The 14,943-nt window shown below is 58.6% G+C and overlaps 1 protein-coding gene across 12 annotated transcripts in view; it reads left to right on the forward strand.

The window, feature by feature from the left end:
* The window catches only part of MAST3 (microtubule associated serine/threonine kinase 3), a 37,445-nt gene that overhangs the window by 17,374 nt on the left and 5,128 nt on the right, over positions 1-14,943 (forward strand). For 9 of the 12 annotated variants that reach the window (XM_030304501.1, XM_030304435.1, XM_030304467.1 and 6 more), the window contains 17 exons: positions 340-500; positions 686-761; positions 1,069-1,278; positions 1,375-1,476; positions 1,767-1,899; positions 3,414-3,475; positions 3,876-3,961; positions 4,779-4,987; positions 5,636-5,774; positions 8,674-8,806; positions 9,060-9,225; positions 9,839-9,940; positions 10,574-10,696; positions 11,573-11,682; positions 13,004-13,140; positions 13,665-13,912; positions 14,645-14,851. In XM_030304501.1, the coding sequence (XP_030160361.1) occupies positions 340-500; positions 686-761; positions 1,069-1,278; positions 1,375-1,476; positions 1,767-1,899; positions 3,414-3,475; positions 3,876-3,961; positions 4,779-4,987; positions 5,636-5,774; positions 8,674-8,806; positions 9,060-9,225; positions 9,839-9,940; positions 10,574-10,696; positions 11,573-11,682; positions 13,004-13,140; positions 13,665-13,912; positions 14,645-14,851 (2,404 nt within the window). The remainder of the gene's footprint in view (positions 1-339; positions 501-685; positions 762-1,068; positions 1,279-1,374; positions 1,477-1,766; positions 1,900-3,413; positions 3,476-3,875; positions 3,962-4,778; positions 4,988-5,635; positions 5,775-8,673; positions 8,807-9,059; positions 9,226-9,838; positions 9,941-10,573; positions 10,697-11,572; positions 11,683-13,003; positions 13,141-13,664; positions 13,913-14,644; positions 14,852-14,943) is intronic. The other 3 variants (XM_030304448.1, XM_030304487.1, XM_030304505.1) reach the window with 1 other exon arrangement.

Consider the following 14,943-nt stretch of genomic DNA (forward strand, 5'->3'; position numbering starts at 1 on the left):
CTGGCTGCCCCCTCTGTGCCCCATTCCGGGCAACGTATGGCTCCCTGAAAGGACCCAGCCTCGGTCCCAAGGAGTCCCCGTTCTGGAGGACACAGACATCCCCATCCTGTGGGGTTAGGGCCTGGCCAGAGGGAGTCTTAGGGTTGCTTAAGGAGCAGGCGGCGAGGCTTGTTGGAGGAGGGGGCATCAGAGCTGGGGTTTTGAAGGATGCGTAGAAGTCACGCAGGAGAGTGTTAACATCTAATGACCAGCAGGCAGCCTAGGCCTTGAGGGGTGATGCTAGGGTTCTGGCTTTGGCGCTGACTGTGAACTCGTGGCCCTGATACCCCCTCCTGCCAGTCGAGCTCATCCTCCCGGGAGCGCCTCCACCAGCTTCCTTTCCAGCCGACACCGGATGAACTATGCTTCCTGTCCAAGCATTTCCGCAGCTCAGAGAGCGTGGCTGACGAGGAGGGCGGCCACCGCTCACCCCACCTTCGTCCCCGTTCCCGCAGCCTCAGGTGGGCCTCGACCTCTAACCTCGGCCCCTCCCCGGGCTGCCTTTGGGGCCCACATTGTGGCCCCTCCTCCACCTCTGGCCCTGACCCTGTCCGAGCCTGGCCTCTGATCCTCGACCCTCCCCTGGACTGGATTTCTGGTCCCACGTCACAAGCTGACTGTCCCCCGCCTGCCCCTTCCCCTTCAGCCCGGGGCGCACAACAGGGAACTTCGACAATGAAATCGTCATGATGAATCATGTGTACCGGGAGAGGTTCCCCAAGGTGGGCAGTGCCCGGTGGCTGCACCGGCCCTAACTCCCCTCCATGTTGTTGTCCCTCCTTGGCACCCTGTCTTCTTGGCTGTATCCCCCCCATCTCTCCATTTCTGTCTGTCCCTATCTCTCTGTCTCAAAGCGCCCCCCTCCAACCCAGGCATATTGCTTCTTCCCCCCCCCCCCACCCAGTTCTCTGGCCCCGTCGTCCCCATCATCACATTCTCCCCCACAACTGCCTGTCTTGCCCCCACCTGTGTGTATTGCCCCCCACCGGCCCCGTCCAGTGACCAGGTTGTCCCATCCGCCCTGCCCAGGCCACGGCACAGATGGAAGGCCGCCTGGAAGAATTCCTTGCTGCTTTTGCACCCGGCGCCCGGCTGGCCCTGGCCGATGGCGTCCTGGGCTTCATCCACCACCAGATCATTGAGCTGGCCCGCGACTGCCTGGCCAAGTCTGGAGAGGCCCTTGTCACCTCCCGCTACTTCATGGAGATGCAGGAGAAGCTGGAGAGGCTGCTACAAGATGTGCGTGGTGGTGGGGGGAGGGGGGTGGGTGTAGGGGTCCCCGGGGAGGGCAGGGCCAAGGGCCTGCAGGCGACGCCATCACCCGCCTCTCCCTAGGCCCACGAGCGCTCGGACAGTGAGGAGGTCAGCTTCATTGTCCAGCTTGTCCGGAAGCTGCTCATCATCATCTCGAGGCCGGCGAGGCTCCTTGAGTGCCTGGTGAGTCTCTGCACCCAGCCAGGTGTGGGGCCCAGCGGTTGAGACTAGGCCGCTAGAACCGTCCTGCTGAGATACAAGAGACATGCCCATCGGGTGGGGTTTGGGGAGGAGCACGGGGTGCCTCCCGGCTGGGCTGGGCTCTTTTCCCCAGGGAAGTGCCAGGAGCTGAGATCTGGAGGGGAGAGTTGGAGCCACCGATAGTGAAGCTGCTTCAGACGGAGGGAACGGCACGGGCCAAGGCCTGGAGGTGGGCACAAGCCCCGCCTTACCGGCCCCTCTGCCACCCCCAGGAGTTTGACCCTGAGGAGTTTTACCACCTGCTGGAGGCTGCCGAGGGCCAGGCCCGAGAGGGCCAGGGCATCAAGACGGACCTGCCTCAGTACATCATTGGGCAGCTGGGCCTGGCTAAGGACCCCCTCGAGGGTAAGCTGACGGGAGTAGGGTGGAAAGGGAAAACCAAGGAGAGGCCGGGGCAGAGCTGTGATTCGAACCCAGAGCCGTCAACTCCACAGCTGCCATGATGTCCTTCGTCTCTCTGTGGCTCTGCCCTCAGCCACCTGTGGGGCCCACTGTGGGAAAGTGCCTGGGGTTCCTGGGTCAGCCAGCTGTAAGTGGGACCTCTGACCTGCCAAGGGGTGGCTCCAAGAGGAGCCACCGCTCCTCCCACGAGTCCCCAAAGTACTTTCCTGATTTCATCATCTGACCGTGGCCCAGTAGACGGACTTAGAGTCGGACAGGACAACCAACCCGTGGGCTTGACCAAGCTGGTCAAGAACTCCCCCCAGACAGCAGAGTCAGGAGACGTGCACCTGAGACGTGGGACCTGGGGAGCGTCGAACTTGGACCTGACCTGGTCCAGGTGCGGCCATGGGAGGCTCTGGGGAAAGGTTGATGTGTAAGCGAGTCCTGGCGGATGGAGAGGTGACCAGGTACAGATCTGGGGAAGAGAGGGGGTGAGCCGGGCAGGGGGGGAGGGTGAAAGCAAAGGCCCTGAGGTGTGCGGGAAGAACAGTGAGGGGGGAAGCGACTGGAGCTGAGGAAGAAGCAAAGCTGGGAGAAGGTGGTGGGGTCAGCAGGGCTTTGCCACAGTGGCTGGCGTCTGCCCAGCATCGCTGCTCTGTTAACCCTGGGACTGGGCTGCCACTGTCCCCGTTTAAGGCTGAGGCTCCAGGCAGATGAGGTCGAGCAGGGATTCAGACCTCGGCGGGCCCCAGGCCAGACCGCTTGTCGACTGGCTGTGTGGCCCCGGCTGTGCCTGGCTGTCCAATGAAGGCAGGTGGTGCCGTGGGCGGCCCCGGGGTCAGAGGAAGCAGAAAGTGGCCGGGCAGTTGGCAGCTGAGACTGTGGGGCAGGTCATCTATCCAGTGCCCCCGGCCGGGAACCTACTGAGTAAAAGAGGCTGTATTCAAACCCAGACCTCCCTCACCCGTGAGACCCCATTGTCCCATCCCAGCCTTGCTCCGTGACCGTGAGACACTGTCATGATTCAGCGCCATCATCACGGCTCATGTGCACCAGCCGCTCACTCGGGGCCGCCCCTCTGCCAAAGCCCTAGGGCCAGAAAACGGCATGGGTGGGGGGCTCCCTCTGGGCCACACCCTCAGCTGAGGAGGATGTTAGGAGCCAAGACCCAGAGGGCCCATGTCACAGCCTGTGTTAACAGGCCCAAGGCTCGGAGCCAGGATGATGGCTGTGCCATTCAGAGGCTGGGCTTCCCACGGGTCCTTCTGGAAAGTTCCTCAGGCGTTGCTTACTCTGGCCTGGGTTTGGCCAAGGTCTGGACGTAGTAGGGGCTCGATGATGCGATGATGGTATCGTGGGAGCCGGTCAGGGAGGCACTACGTCCCCAGGATGAGCCCTGGAGGCCTTGGGAAATCTCTGGGCGATCGAGGCACAGGCACGGAGGCATCATTTGAGGCTCCTCCCTTGTCTCACAGAAATGGTGCCTCTGAGTCACCTTGAAGAGGGAGGACAGCCTCCAGCACCTGAGTCCCCGGAGGTAAGTCACAGAGCTTTGACGCCCCCACCTGTCGGGTTCTTTTCAAGGTAGATCAGGCAGCCGTGGGAGGGGCTGGGTGTGCGGACGTGTTGCATGTAGTAGGTGCTTAGTAAATGCCTGTGACTTGAGGGAGAAGGTAGAGGCGAGTGCCCTGCCCTGGCGGTTGGACAGGGCAAGGCTGGAGGGGATACTGGAAAGGGGCGTTTTGGAAGATGTCTAGGAGTTTTCTGGAAGGAGGACGTGGCTCCAGCCAAAGCTCAGGAACTCAGAAGCTGAGTTTGAGAAGTCTGGAAGGAGAAAGTAGCATCAGATGTCGGGACCAGTGGCTGGGACTTGAAGGCAGGAAGAGCCCGGCCTGCTCTGAGGTGGGGCAGGACCCTGACCCTTCTTTGCCCCCTAGAGCCGTGCCCTGGTCGGCCCATCGCGGAGGAAGCCGTGTGAGAATGACTTCGAGACCATCAAACTCATTAGCAACGGGGCCTACGGGTAAGTCCTCGGGTCCCCCAGGGACTGATTTCTCAGCCGCCCACGGGGATGCCTGAGGTCCAGCGGCCCCTGAATGTGCAGTCCGGGAAGCTGAGGCCTGAAGAGGGCAGTAGAGACACAGTACAGCCAGGCCAGGGTCCCAGACAGGCTCCGCCACGGTCTAGGCCATTACCTGCCCCAGGTGTAGGGAGTTCTAGGTATACAAGGAAAAAGATGGCCCCGTGGTGGCGGTAGTGAGCAGTGAGCGTTATTTTAGTGCTACTTTGACAGGTCCGCGTGGGGCTGGGGTGGGAGGGGGAGTCCTTCACAGGATAAGACTATCCAGAAGGGGCTTGTGCGTCTGGGTGATGTGGCTCAGCAGCACTGCCAGGAGTCTGGGTCAGGGAGCTCCAAGAGGGAGCAGTGGCTTGGGGTCTTTTTAGCCCCAGGGCTCGTCTTCCGGATGGCTAGTAAATTTGGTATCGTTTCACTACGGATGCAAAGCTGGCAAGCTCTCAACGGTCAAAAATCTGCTTATTTGGGCCCTATTTAGAGCACTTTGAGTTTGGTGCCAGGGGGCTTTTGACTGCAGGGGTCTCAGTCTGCCGTGAAGACATGAGCCAAGGGCCATCTCTGTCATATCGATGTGACACCAAGAAAGGCAGCTTAAACCCATAGGGTGGCTGCTTTTGGAGAGGGGCCAGGTAAGGAGAAAGGGTGTCCCGGCTGTAGGGCGCAGCGCGGGCAGAGGCCTGGCACGTTGGGTTCTGGGCCCAGGTCGGGGCCCGTTGCCTGCCCGGGCCTCGGTCTCAAGCCTCGGCGAACCCGGCTCCCCCAGGGCTGTCTACCTGGTGCGGCACCGAGACACACGGCAGCGCTTTGCCATCAAGAAGATCAACAAGCAGAACCTGATTCTGCGCAACCAGATCCAGCAGGTCTTTGTGGAGCGTGACATCCTCACCTTTGCCGAGAACCCGTTTGTGGTCAGCATGTTCTGCTCCTTCGAGACCCGTCGCCACTTGTGTATGGTCATGGAGTATGTGGAAGGTGCGGTCACTAGGGCTTGCATGCCTCCAGTGACGGGGAGCTCACCACCTACCCAGAAGAAAGTCCCTCCTTTGACCAAGCTAGGGTCTGCTCCGGCCTCCCTGGGGTCCCAGCCTGCCTTGGGAGCTCCTCAGTCTGTGGTGGGGGGGGTCCAACCTGGGCAGTTGGGGCTGAGGGAGTCCAAAGAGGTGTGTGAGGGTGGGACCCAGACATCCTAGGGGGGGGGGGGGTACCAGTGAGCAGAGGCCTGAGGGCCAGAAGTAAGAGCAAGGACGGAGGGAGGGTGGGACGTGTGGGTCGGAAGGGCCAGGATGATTGGGGGCCAGGGAGAAGAGTTGTTGGATCAGGTTTGCAGTTAAAGAATGAGCAGGGCCTTCAGGGGGTGCAGGGGTGTGCACTGTTCAAGGTCCTTCTAGGCAAGGAGGGGGAATGAGCACTTAGGAGGCACTGGCTGTGTACAGGGTAAGGAACCGTGTCCTCGCAGGGCTGCTGCCCTGCCAAGGGAGAATCAGGAATCTGGATCTGCCCTCCCTCCTGCCCTTCTTGGTTCCCCGCCTTGGTTTGGTATAGACCAGGGATGCTTTGCAGGAGGGTGGGGGGGGGGGTCTCGTAAGCCCAGGGCCTCTGAACGCATCTGTCGCCCAACAGGTGGTGACTGTGCCACGCTTCTGAAGAACATGGGCCCACTGCCCGTGGACATGGCCCGCATGTACTTCGCCGAGACGGTCCTGGCACTGGAGTACTTGCACAACTACGGCATAGTGCACCGGGACCTCAAGCCTGACAAGTGAGCAGCCTGGGGCTTTGGGAGCGGGGCCTCTGATTGGGGTCTGGGGCTGCTCAGAGCTCCCCGCCTATCCAGGTCCTGCTGGCCCGTGGGCCCCTGGCAGCAGGAAGACAGGGAGCAGTGGCAACTTTGGGCACCTGGTGCATACAGAGGAGGACAGGTCCTTAAGAGGCACCTGCTGTATGCGAGGGGAGGATAGTTGTATTTACGGAGATGCGGTCAGGCAAAGAGAGAATGTGCACTTTAGTGTGCACACAACGCACAGGGGAAGGGACTGTGCACTCACAGAGTTACCGCGCACAAGAGGAGAGAACGTGCACTTAGGAGGCACCGGCTGTATACAGGGAACAGGGACGTGCCCTTTGCAAGACCTTCTGTGTGAAGAAAGGGACTGTGCATGTCTTGAGCACCTGTTGTGTGTTTGTGCAGGGAAGACAGGAAGAGATGTTCACTGAGAGCCTTGGGAAGTTTATTTTGCTCTAGCACCTGATAAGCACCTACTGCATGCCAGGTCCTCTGTGGGCGACCGTGAGACGCGTGTGTGAATAATCCATCGTGCTTTATAACCCCTACATAATTTGCAAGGCACTCTCCCCTGCATTAATTGAGCACCTGCTGTTTATAGAGCAAGGGGCTGCTCTTGATATCAAGTGCCGTCTGGATACCAGGCCAGGAGCTCGAGTTTCTTAGGTTTTTTTTTTTTTTTTTTTTTTAATTTTTTTTTCAACGTTTTTATTTATTTTTGGGACAGAGAGAGACAGAGCATGAACGGGGGAGGGGCAGAGAGAGAGGGAGACACAGAACCGGAAACAGGCTCCAGGCTCCGAGCCATCAGCCCAGAGCCTGACGCGGGGCTCGAACTCACGGACCGCGAGATCGTGACCTGGCTGAAGTCGGACGCTTAACCGACTGCGCCACCCAGGCGCCCCGAGTTTCTTAGGTTCTTGCTGCACGGGGGTGTGAACATCAGCATTAAGAGCCTGCACGTTTTCAGGCGTCTTGTAGTTTGCCAGCGGCTTAGAAAATAAAGTGTGTATTTGGCACCTGCCATGTACCTGGGCCTCTGTGCGCAACACTTGTCAATATGCTCTGTGCCGTCAGGTCTGTGGATCATCCTAGAGTGGGGTGGGGTCTCCTGAGTGACCCCAAGGCAGCACCTGCCCCTCCCAGGCTCGGGACCCCCATCTGCAAAATGGCACAGGCCGGCGCCCAGCCCCCGAAGGTTCAGGGAGACAGGCGCACATGATAGACACGCGAGAGAGATACTTTCTCCTTTCACTTTGGAAAATTCCAAATACATCCCAAAGTCAAGAGAAGGCGCATTCATTCACTGGGGCTGTCAGAGCAAAGTAGCACAGAACTGGGCGGCTTAAACAATAGAAGTTAATTCTCACAGTTCTGGAAGCCAGAAGTCCAAGATCGAGGTAGCAGCAGGGCTCCCTCTGACGTCCCCAGGGAAGGATCTCTTCCAGGACCCTCCCCCAGCTTCTGGTGATTTCTTGGCTTGTGGCGACATTGCCCCGCTCTTCACATGGCGTCCTCCCTCTGCATGTCTGGGTCCAAATGCCGTTCCTGTAAGGACACCAGTCATACTGGATGAGGGGTCACTGTACTCAGGGACGTCCTCCTCTTAACTAATCACACAACAATCCCGTCTCCAAATAAGGTCACGTTCGTAGTCACTAGAGGTCCGGACGTCAACATGTGACTTTGGAGGTACATAACTCAGCCCAGAACAGAAGGAAGGGTCCAGTGCCCCCCCGTCCACTCCCCACATTCAACCCGTTTCCACAGCTTCCAACGCTTGGCCAATCCTGCTTCCTCCCCATCCCTGGGTCCCCCCACCCCCCATGCCGGGCAATTTGAAGCATATCCCAGGCATCGGATCATTTCATTATCATTTCATTTGTAAGAAGGAAAGGTTGTTTTTTTTTTTTTAACATTTACCTATTTTTGAGAGAGAGAGAGAGAGAGAGCGCGCGAGCAGGGGAGGGGCAGAGAGAGAGGAAACAGACTCCAAAGCAGGCTCCAGGCTCCAAGCGGTCAGCACAGAGCCCGACGCGGGGCTCGAACCCACAAACCGTGAGATCATGACCTGAGCCGAACTTGGACACTTAACCCACTGAGCCACCACGGCACCCCCAGAACTTTTTAAAGACAGTGGGTGCACAGAATCGTTCCTTTAGAGAGTCCGTGGATGCAGTTCTGTGCCAAGTAAACGGTTTATCAAACCACTTGGCTATACGCAGCTCTCCAGAAATTAAGCAGCCGAGGTACCAGGAGGTGCGCGAAACGGCGACTTTCTAAAGGTGGTGCGTATGGTTCTGTCATCTGGCAAGGCGTTTATATCCTTGAGCCGACGGGAAAACTAGAACAGCAGGGCGCATGGGAGGTGTACAAGGTTTTAAAAACGGGTGCCCTCAGGAGGTGCACAGAAATATTTCTGTATACAGCAGCTGCTCAAGGTATGTTCGTTTTTCGACAGGAAACGTAAATAACGAGGGCTTGCAAAGAAAGCATTTAGTGAAAACAAAAAATGGCCACGTGTGCAAAAATATACTGTGGGTTTCAGACGTTTTCATGCACAGTGGGGAGACGGTATGATTCTCGGGAGATGTAAATTCCAACAGCGGAGTATACAGTAGGTGCTCAGTAGCGACACCGGATGCATCCGGTGGGTGCACCGAGACGTTTGCCAGATTGGCAGTATTGCCCAAGACCTGTCGGTCCTCGTGATGACGTGCCCGCGCTCGGGAAGTGCTTTCCGACCCCCTCGGGGGAGTTAAGCCGCCCTGGCTGGACCTCAGCCCACCTGGGGTGGCGCCAGGTTCCGGGGCGGCGTGAGAAGCCAGGCACCTCGGGCCCCCCAGCCCTGAGCGCACCACCCGCCCACCCGCAGCCTGCTCATCACCTCACTTGGCCACATCAAGCTGACCGACTTCGGCCTATCCAAGATTGGGCTCATGAGCATGGCCACCAACCTCTATGAGGGCCACATCGAGAAGGACACCCGGGAGTTCGTGGACAAGCAGGTGTGCGGGTGGGCAGGTGGCCCTGGGTGCGGGGCCGCCCCCCCCCCCCTCTATCTGGATCCTGACCCTCAGGACGCGGGGAGACTTCGCAGCACGAAGGAGAAAATAAACCGCACCCCCCCCCCGCCCCCCGCCCCCCGCCCCGTAATTCTCTCCACCCCCCGTTCCCAGCCTGGCCTTGGCCTCTCCGTCCCCCTCGTGGTCTCTCTGGAGTTGGAGGCCATCCTCCTGTTCCCCATTCTGCCTGACCCAGGTGTGCGGGACCCCTGAGTACATCGCGCCCGAGGTCATCTTCCGCCAGGGCTACGGGAAGCCGGTGGACTGGTGGGCCATGGGTGTCGTCCTCTATGAATTCCTGGTGGGCTGTGTGCCCTTCTTCGGAGACACCCCCGAGGAACTCTTCGGCCAGGTGGTCAGTGGTGCGTTTCCCCCACCGTGGCCCCGGTTCGAGTCTTGGCCGCCCTGGGGCTCTGGGCAGCAGTTTCCCTACCGAAGGGAGCAGCTATGTGTGTGGATTGGGCACGTGCGGTGTGCCTGGCCCCAGCTGGACACTGGGGACATGGCCAAGGGCGAGACAGCAAGGGAGATAAACACGCAAGTTAGGGAACATCAGATACAAAAAAAAGTGCCCAGGAAAAGAAGCAGGAAGAGGGGAGGGGATAGGGTACCAGAGGTGGTGGGGGCGGGGGCTTGGGGGGGGCGCTGCATTAAATAGAGGGTCATGGAGGCCTCGCCAAGGTGACGGTGTGAGTAAAGACCTGAAGGAGCAGCAGGGAGTCCCAAAAGTAGAAGAGGGGAAGGTGTTCTGGGCAGAGGATGCAGCCACAGCAAAGGCTGTGTATGAGGTGGGACCGAGCCTGGTGTGTTGATGGAATAGAAAAGGCTGATGGCTTAGAGTACAGTGAGTGAGGGGAGGTGGTTGGAGGTGCTATGAAGGGTTGTCCTCACCCTCTCACTCTCTTTTATTTTATTTTACGTTTATTATTATTTTTTTAATTTGACTTGATTTATTTTTCCCTCTCCTCATTTTAGATGAGATCATGTGGCCCGAAGGGGATGAGGCCCTTCCGGCAGATGCCCAGGACCTCATCACCAGGCTGCTCCGACAGAGCCCACTGGACCGTCTGGGCACTGGTATGTGGACGTGGGATGGGGAGAGGCTGCATAGAGAAGGGGGACTTGGGGCTGGGGTTTTGAAGGACGCACAGGAGTTCACCGGGAACTAGCGTAAGACCTTGAAGGAATAGCGGGTATCTGGGTCGGATGCAGACAAGGGGGCACTGAGGCTGAGTGAGAGCCTACAAGGTCACCGTGGGGTATGTCCTAAGGTCCTCAAAGGCCCAGCCCAGTGGATCCCACTGTTCAGATTCCCCAGCCACCTAGTTAACGGGGAAAGGACTATTTGAGACTCACGCAGCCGCTACGGGTTATGTCCATGAGGAAGCTTAGCCACTGGAGAGGACCACAGGGGCTGAGGTTGGGGAACAGGATCCCTTCACGCAGTCAGCTCTCTGCTCCGTGGAGTAGAAATGCATAGAGAAGGCTGGAAAGAAAGCCCTCCTAGGGCTTTGGGATCTCGGAATCCAGCAGAGGAAAGAGCAGGGCCTGGGGGCTAGCCCCAATTCTGTCTGTCTTCAGGCTCTTAAACAGCAGCTGTTCCCCTCGCCATCTTTACGGCTCTGTGTTGGCCAAGTCGGGGCTCAGATTTGGCCCAGGGGGCAGTGGGGGACAGGGACACGCAGGGCCGAGCCAGGCATGTGTTGGCAGGTGGCACCCACGAGGTAAAACAGCACCCCTTCTTCCGAACACTGGACTGGGCAGGGCTTCTGCGACACAAAGCTGAGTTCGTGCCACAGCTCGAAGCTGAGGATGACACCAGCTACTTTGACAGTAAGTGGCGGGGGGGGGGGTCAGGGGGGTGGGCTCTGCTATCCCACAAGCCCCTGAGGCGGGGAGGGGATGTCTGCCAGGGTCTCCACCCAAGCACCTCGCCCTGGACCTGGAGCTTCTGACTTCCGGAGCTTTCTGAGTAATCAGAGCGTGTCTGCCGGCAGCTGCCCCCTCCCTGGCTGGGATTTCCTGTGCCTCTGGGGTCCGGAGGCCACGGCATCCTCTTGGGTTGTGGGAGGGGAAACCAAGGCACTGAGTGTGGCAGACCCTTGCCTGGCGTCCCTAGCAGGTTCAGCCTCCTGAGCGTCCAGCCCTGACCAAGGATGGTGCCTCATCTGTCACACGGGAGGGAGGGGCGCTTCGCTTTGCCTTGTGGAGGGAGCCCCTCCGACATTGTGGGCGGGCTCAGACGAGTCTTCCTCTGCCCACTTGGGGCTCCAGCCACACAGGTTAAATGCTCTAGGCTTCCAGCACCTCCTCTAGAATTTGCTGTGTGATCTTGGGCGTGTCAGAGGTCTTCTCTGAGCAGCTGTTTCCTGTTCTGTAAAGTGGGGAGCATCCTTTATGTTTAAGATGCACACGATCACCTAATTCTGGGTGACCCATCTCAAGGGCGAGGCTCCCGAGGGTCAGACACAAGAATCCCCACCCACAGTCCCACGGTTTTTAGGGACCCAGCTGGAGTTTTTCCGCCAGGTCCTCACTCTGCCAACTCAAGCCTCCCATGGCCCCTAAATACACCAGACACAGCCCCACCTCAGTGTCTTTGCCCTGACCGTGTCTCCCCACCCCGGGACGCCCTCCCCAGATCACCCCACAGCCCTCGCGGCCGCCTCGGGGCATCGGGTGGGCTGTACGTGCCTTTCCGTCCTGCAGCGCGCTCGGAACGCTACCGCCACCTGGGCTCCGAGGACGAGGAGACCAACGACGAGGAGTCATCCACGGAGATCCCCCAGTTCTCGTCATGTTCCCACCGGTTCAGCAAGGTGGGCCCGGGGACCTAGCTACGGCACTGGGGATGTTGCAAAATGTTGGTTCGAGGTTGGGGGCGGGGTTCTGCTGCTTTCTGTCGTGATGGTGGTTGAAATACGTATGAAATATACCATCAGAGCCGTTCGATTCATTGGTTGATTGATCGATTGGGGGGGGGCGGGGTAGAGTTTTTCCCTTTAACGAAATGACCTTGGAAATGACGTACCTTTCCGCGACGCCAACGCCACAGTTTTCGGAGTCACAGTAAGATACGCAGAATTGCATCCATAATTAACATGAATGCCAACACTTCAAGCAGTGATTTCAGTTACGTGGCGAACACAGTTAAGAAAGCAGCCACCGGACAAACGTGGGCTCCTCTCCTGCCTCCCCCTCTTCCCGGGAGGTGGCGTAAGGGGCAGCAGCTGCAGCGGCAGAGGTCAAAGGGGTGGCGCCCCATCGTAGCCATTTTAAACTACAATTCGGTGGCATTCCGCGCATTCATAAGGTCGGGACACCCATCACCTCTGGTTCCAGAACGTTCCCATCATCCCAAAGGGAACCCCGATCCCGTGGGCAGTCACTCCCCTTCCCCTCTCCCCCAGCCCCGGGCCACCCACAGTCTGCCTTCTGTGTCTGGTGTCTTTCACTCAGTTGGATGTTTTCAGAGTTCACCCACGGTATCGTGTGTGCAGGGCTTCGTTCCTTTTTGTGGCTGAGTAGTGTTCCACTGTGTGGACGGACCACGTTTTGTGTACCCATCCGTTGGTGGACATTTGGGTCATTTCCACTTTTGGGCGACTGTGACCAGTGCTGCTGTGCTGGGTGCCACATTTTATAGCCTCACAAGCTTAAGTTTCCTTCCTTGGTTTCTAATTTGATGAAGAAAACCTTCCCTGCTGCTTGTGGGCCTGGGCCCCAGGCAGAGCACCCTGATCCGCAGCAGAAACCCTGGCTGCGGCCCCCTTGGTAGCCGGGCCCCTTCGAACCTTAGTTTCTCCGTCTGTACAGTGGGCGTCTTTACTCTGCTGTTTTTAGGGATGTGGTGAGTCTGGATTTAAGGAAGTGACTCACAGGGAAGCACGGGGCATATAGGAAGCACTCAACTAAGCTCACTCTTTTTCCTTTTTTTTTTTTTTTTTTTTTGAGAGAGAGAGAGAGAGCGCGCATGTGTGTGTGTGAGTTGGGGAGAGGGGCAGAGGGAGAGAGAATTCCAAGCAGTCTCCACACCCAGGGTGGAACCCGATGCCGGGCTCGATCCCACAACCCTGGGATCGTGAGTCGGACTCGTGATTAGTAACACCAACTGTTACTAATGTTTTCTGTTTCTTCCAGGTCTACAGCAGCTCCGAGTTCCTGGCCGCCCAGCCCACGCCAACCTTCGCCGAACGGAGCTTCAGCGAGGACCGGGAGGAAGGGTGGGAGCGCAGCGGCGAGGGCGAGTATGGCCGCCGCCTGAGCATGGATATTCGGTAGGTGGGCTGGAGAGTATGAGCAGATCCAGCTTCCGAGCCTGCTGGGAGGTGGAACCACAAAATCTAACACTGCAAGGAGCTTCCCGGTGGCCCAGGAGAAAAGGGTCAGACACACTGGCTAGCCTGTCAGACCCCTGCCAGCGTGGCCCCTATCATTGCTGCCTCTGGCTTTGCGTCCCTTACCACAGCAGGCATAAAGCCGCCGTGCACTGTCCTACTGCTAGGCTTCTGCTTGCTCCGTTCCCTCTGCCAGCATACCCTTCGCTAACAAACTCCTGTCCGTTCCTCAAAGACCAGACTCAACAGAAATAATCAATGTCTACTAGAGGATGAGTGTCGGAAGCTGGGTTTTTAAAAACGCCAATTCTCTGGGCAGAGGACGGGGCAAGCAGAGGGAACTCACCCTGTATTTACGAATTCCCTCTGGTTCTGGGCTGAGTGTTCAAATCTGGCTGCCAGGGGTAACTGGGTGTCCCGGGGCGACGGCGCCTGGCAAGTGTGATTTTGGCCCTTCCCTGCAGCAGCCTGAGGTCCTGGACGTCCTCTGGTACTTCCTGTCCGTCGTCTTCCCAGCCCGAGCGGGGCCCCAGCCCGTCTCTCTTGAGTACTATTAGCCTGGACACGATGCCCAAGTTTGCCTTCTCGTCAGAGGATGAGGGAGCCAGCCCAGCAGCCTCTGCGGGCCCCAAGAGGCCCATCTTCATTCTGGGGGAGCCCGATCCACCCCCAGCAGCCACCCCAGTGATGCCCAAGCCCTCAAGCCTTTCTGGTAGGTGAGGTCCAGGGTGGGCGGGATAGTGTTGTAGAAAGTTTCCCAGAGGGACTATTTGAGATGGGTTTTGAAGGATAAGTAGGAGCTCCCCAGAGAGACCATTCGCCTAACAAAGGCTTTAAGATAGGAGAGGCCAGGGCTCCCAGAGAATCCTCGAGCCTCAGCTTGTCTCTCAGTCTAGGGGTGATACCCCCAGCTTCACTGGGTCAGGATGGGACTGGAGAGGGGGGTGAGACCGCAGAGCTCTGAGGGGTGCTGGGGGTCTGACGGGTGGGAGAAGGCTGCTTAGAGGAAGGGACTTGCAGAGTGGAGCTTTCCAGGGAGAGCAGTGCAGGAAGGAAGTGTGGGAAGAGAGAACCCTCTAAAGAAAGGCCAGGTAGGGGCGCCTGGGTGGCTCAGTCGGTTGAGCGGCCGACTTCAGCTCAGGTCATGATCTCACGGTCCGTGAGTTCGAGCCCCGCGTCGGGCTCTGTGCTGACGGCTGGGAGCCTGGAGCCTGTTTCGGATTCTGTGTTGCCCTCTCTCTCTGACCCTCCCCTGTTCGTGCTCTGTCTCTCCCTGTCTCAAAAATAAATAAAACGTTAAAAAATAAAAATTTAAAAAAAAGAAAGGCCAGGTAGCCAAACTAGGGTCCACGCTGACCGGGGAGGAAGGGGCTCTGCCTGCCGAGGGCAGAAGGACTGAGTGGTGAGACCGGCCGGGCTGACCCCCAACCCTGCTGACCCCTAGCTGACCCAGCCGCCCTCAGCCACGCACGCCTACGGAGCAACAGCATCGGTACACGGCACTCAACACCACGGGCCTTGGATGCTGGCCGAGGCCGCCGCCTTGGGGGCCAAAGAGACCCAGCTCCCGAGAAGTCTCGGGCCTCCCCCAGCGGGGGCCGTGTGCCCAAGTCCGCCTCAGTGTCCGCCCTGTCGCTCATCATCACGGCCGGTAACGCACGTGGCCCAGCCTCGTCTTTGCTTTGTCCGTCCACGTCTGTTGTAACCGCGGGGCTCGGGCTGTGCCACAGGAAGGGGGAAGGA

The sequence above is a fragment of the Lynx canadensis genome, chromosome A2 (assembly GCF_007474595.2).
Source record: "Lynx canadensis isolate LIC74 chromosome A2, mLynCan4.pri.v2, whole genome shotgun sequence".
Lineage (NCBI taxonomy): Eukaryota > Metazoa > Chordata > Mammalia > Carnivora > Felidae > Lynx > Lynx canadensis.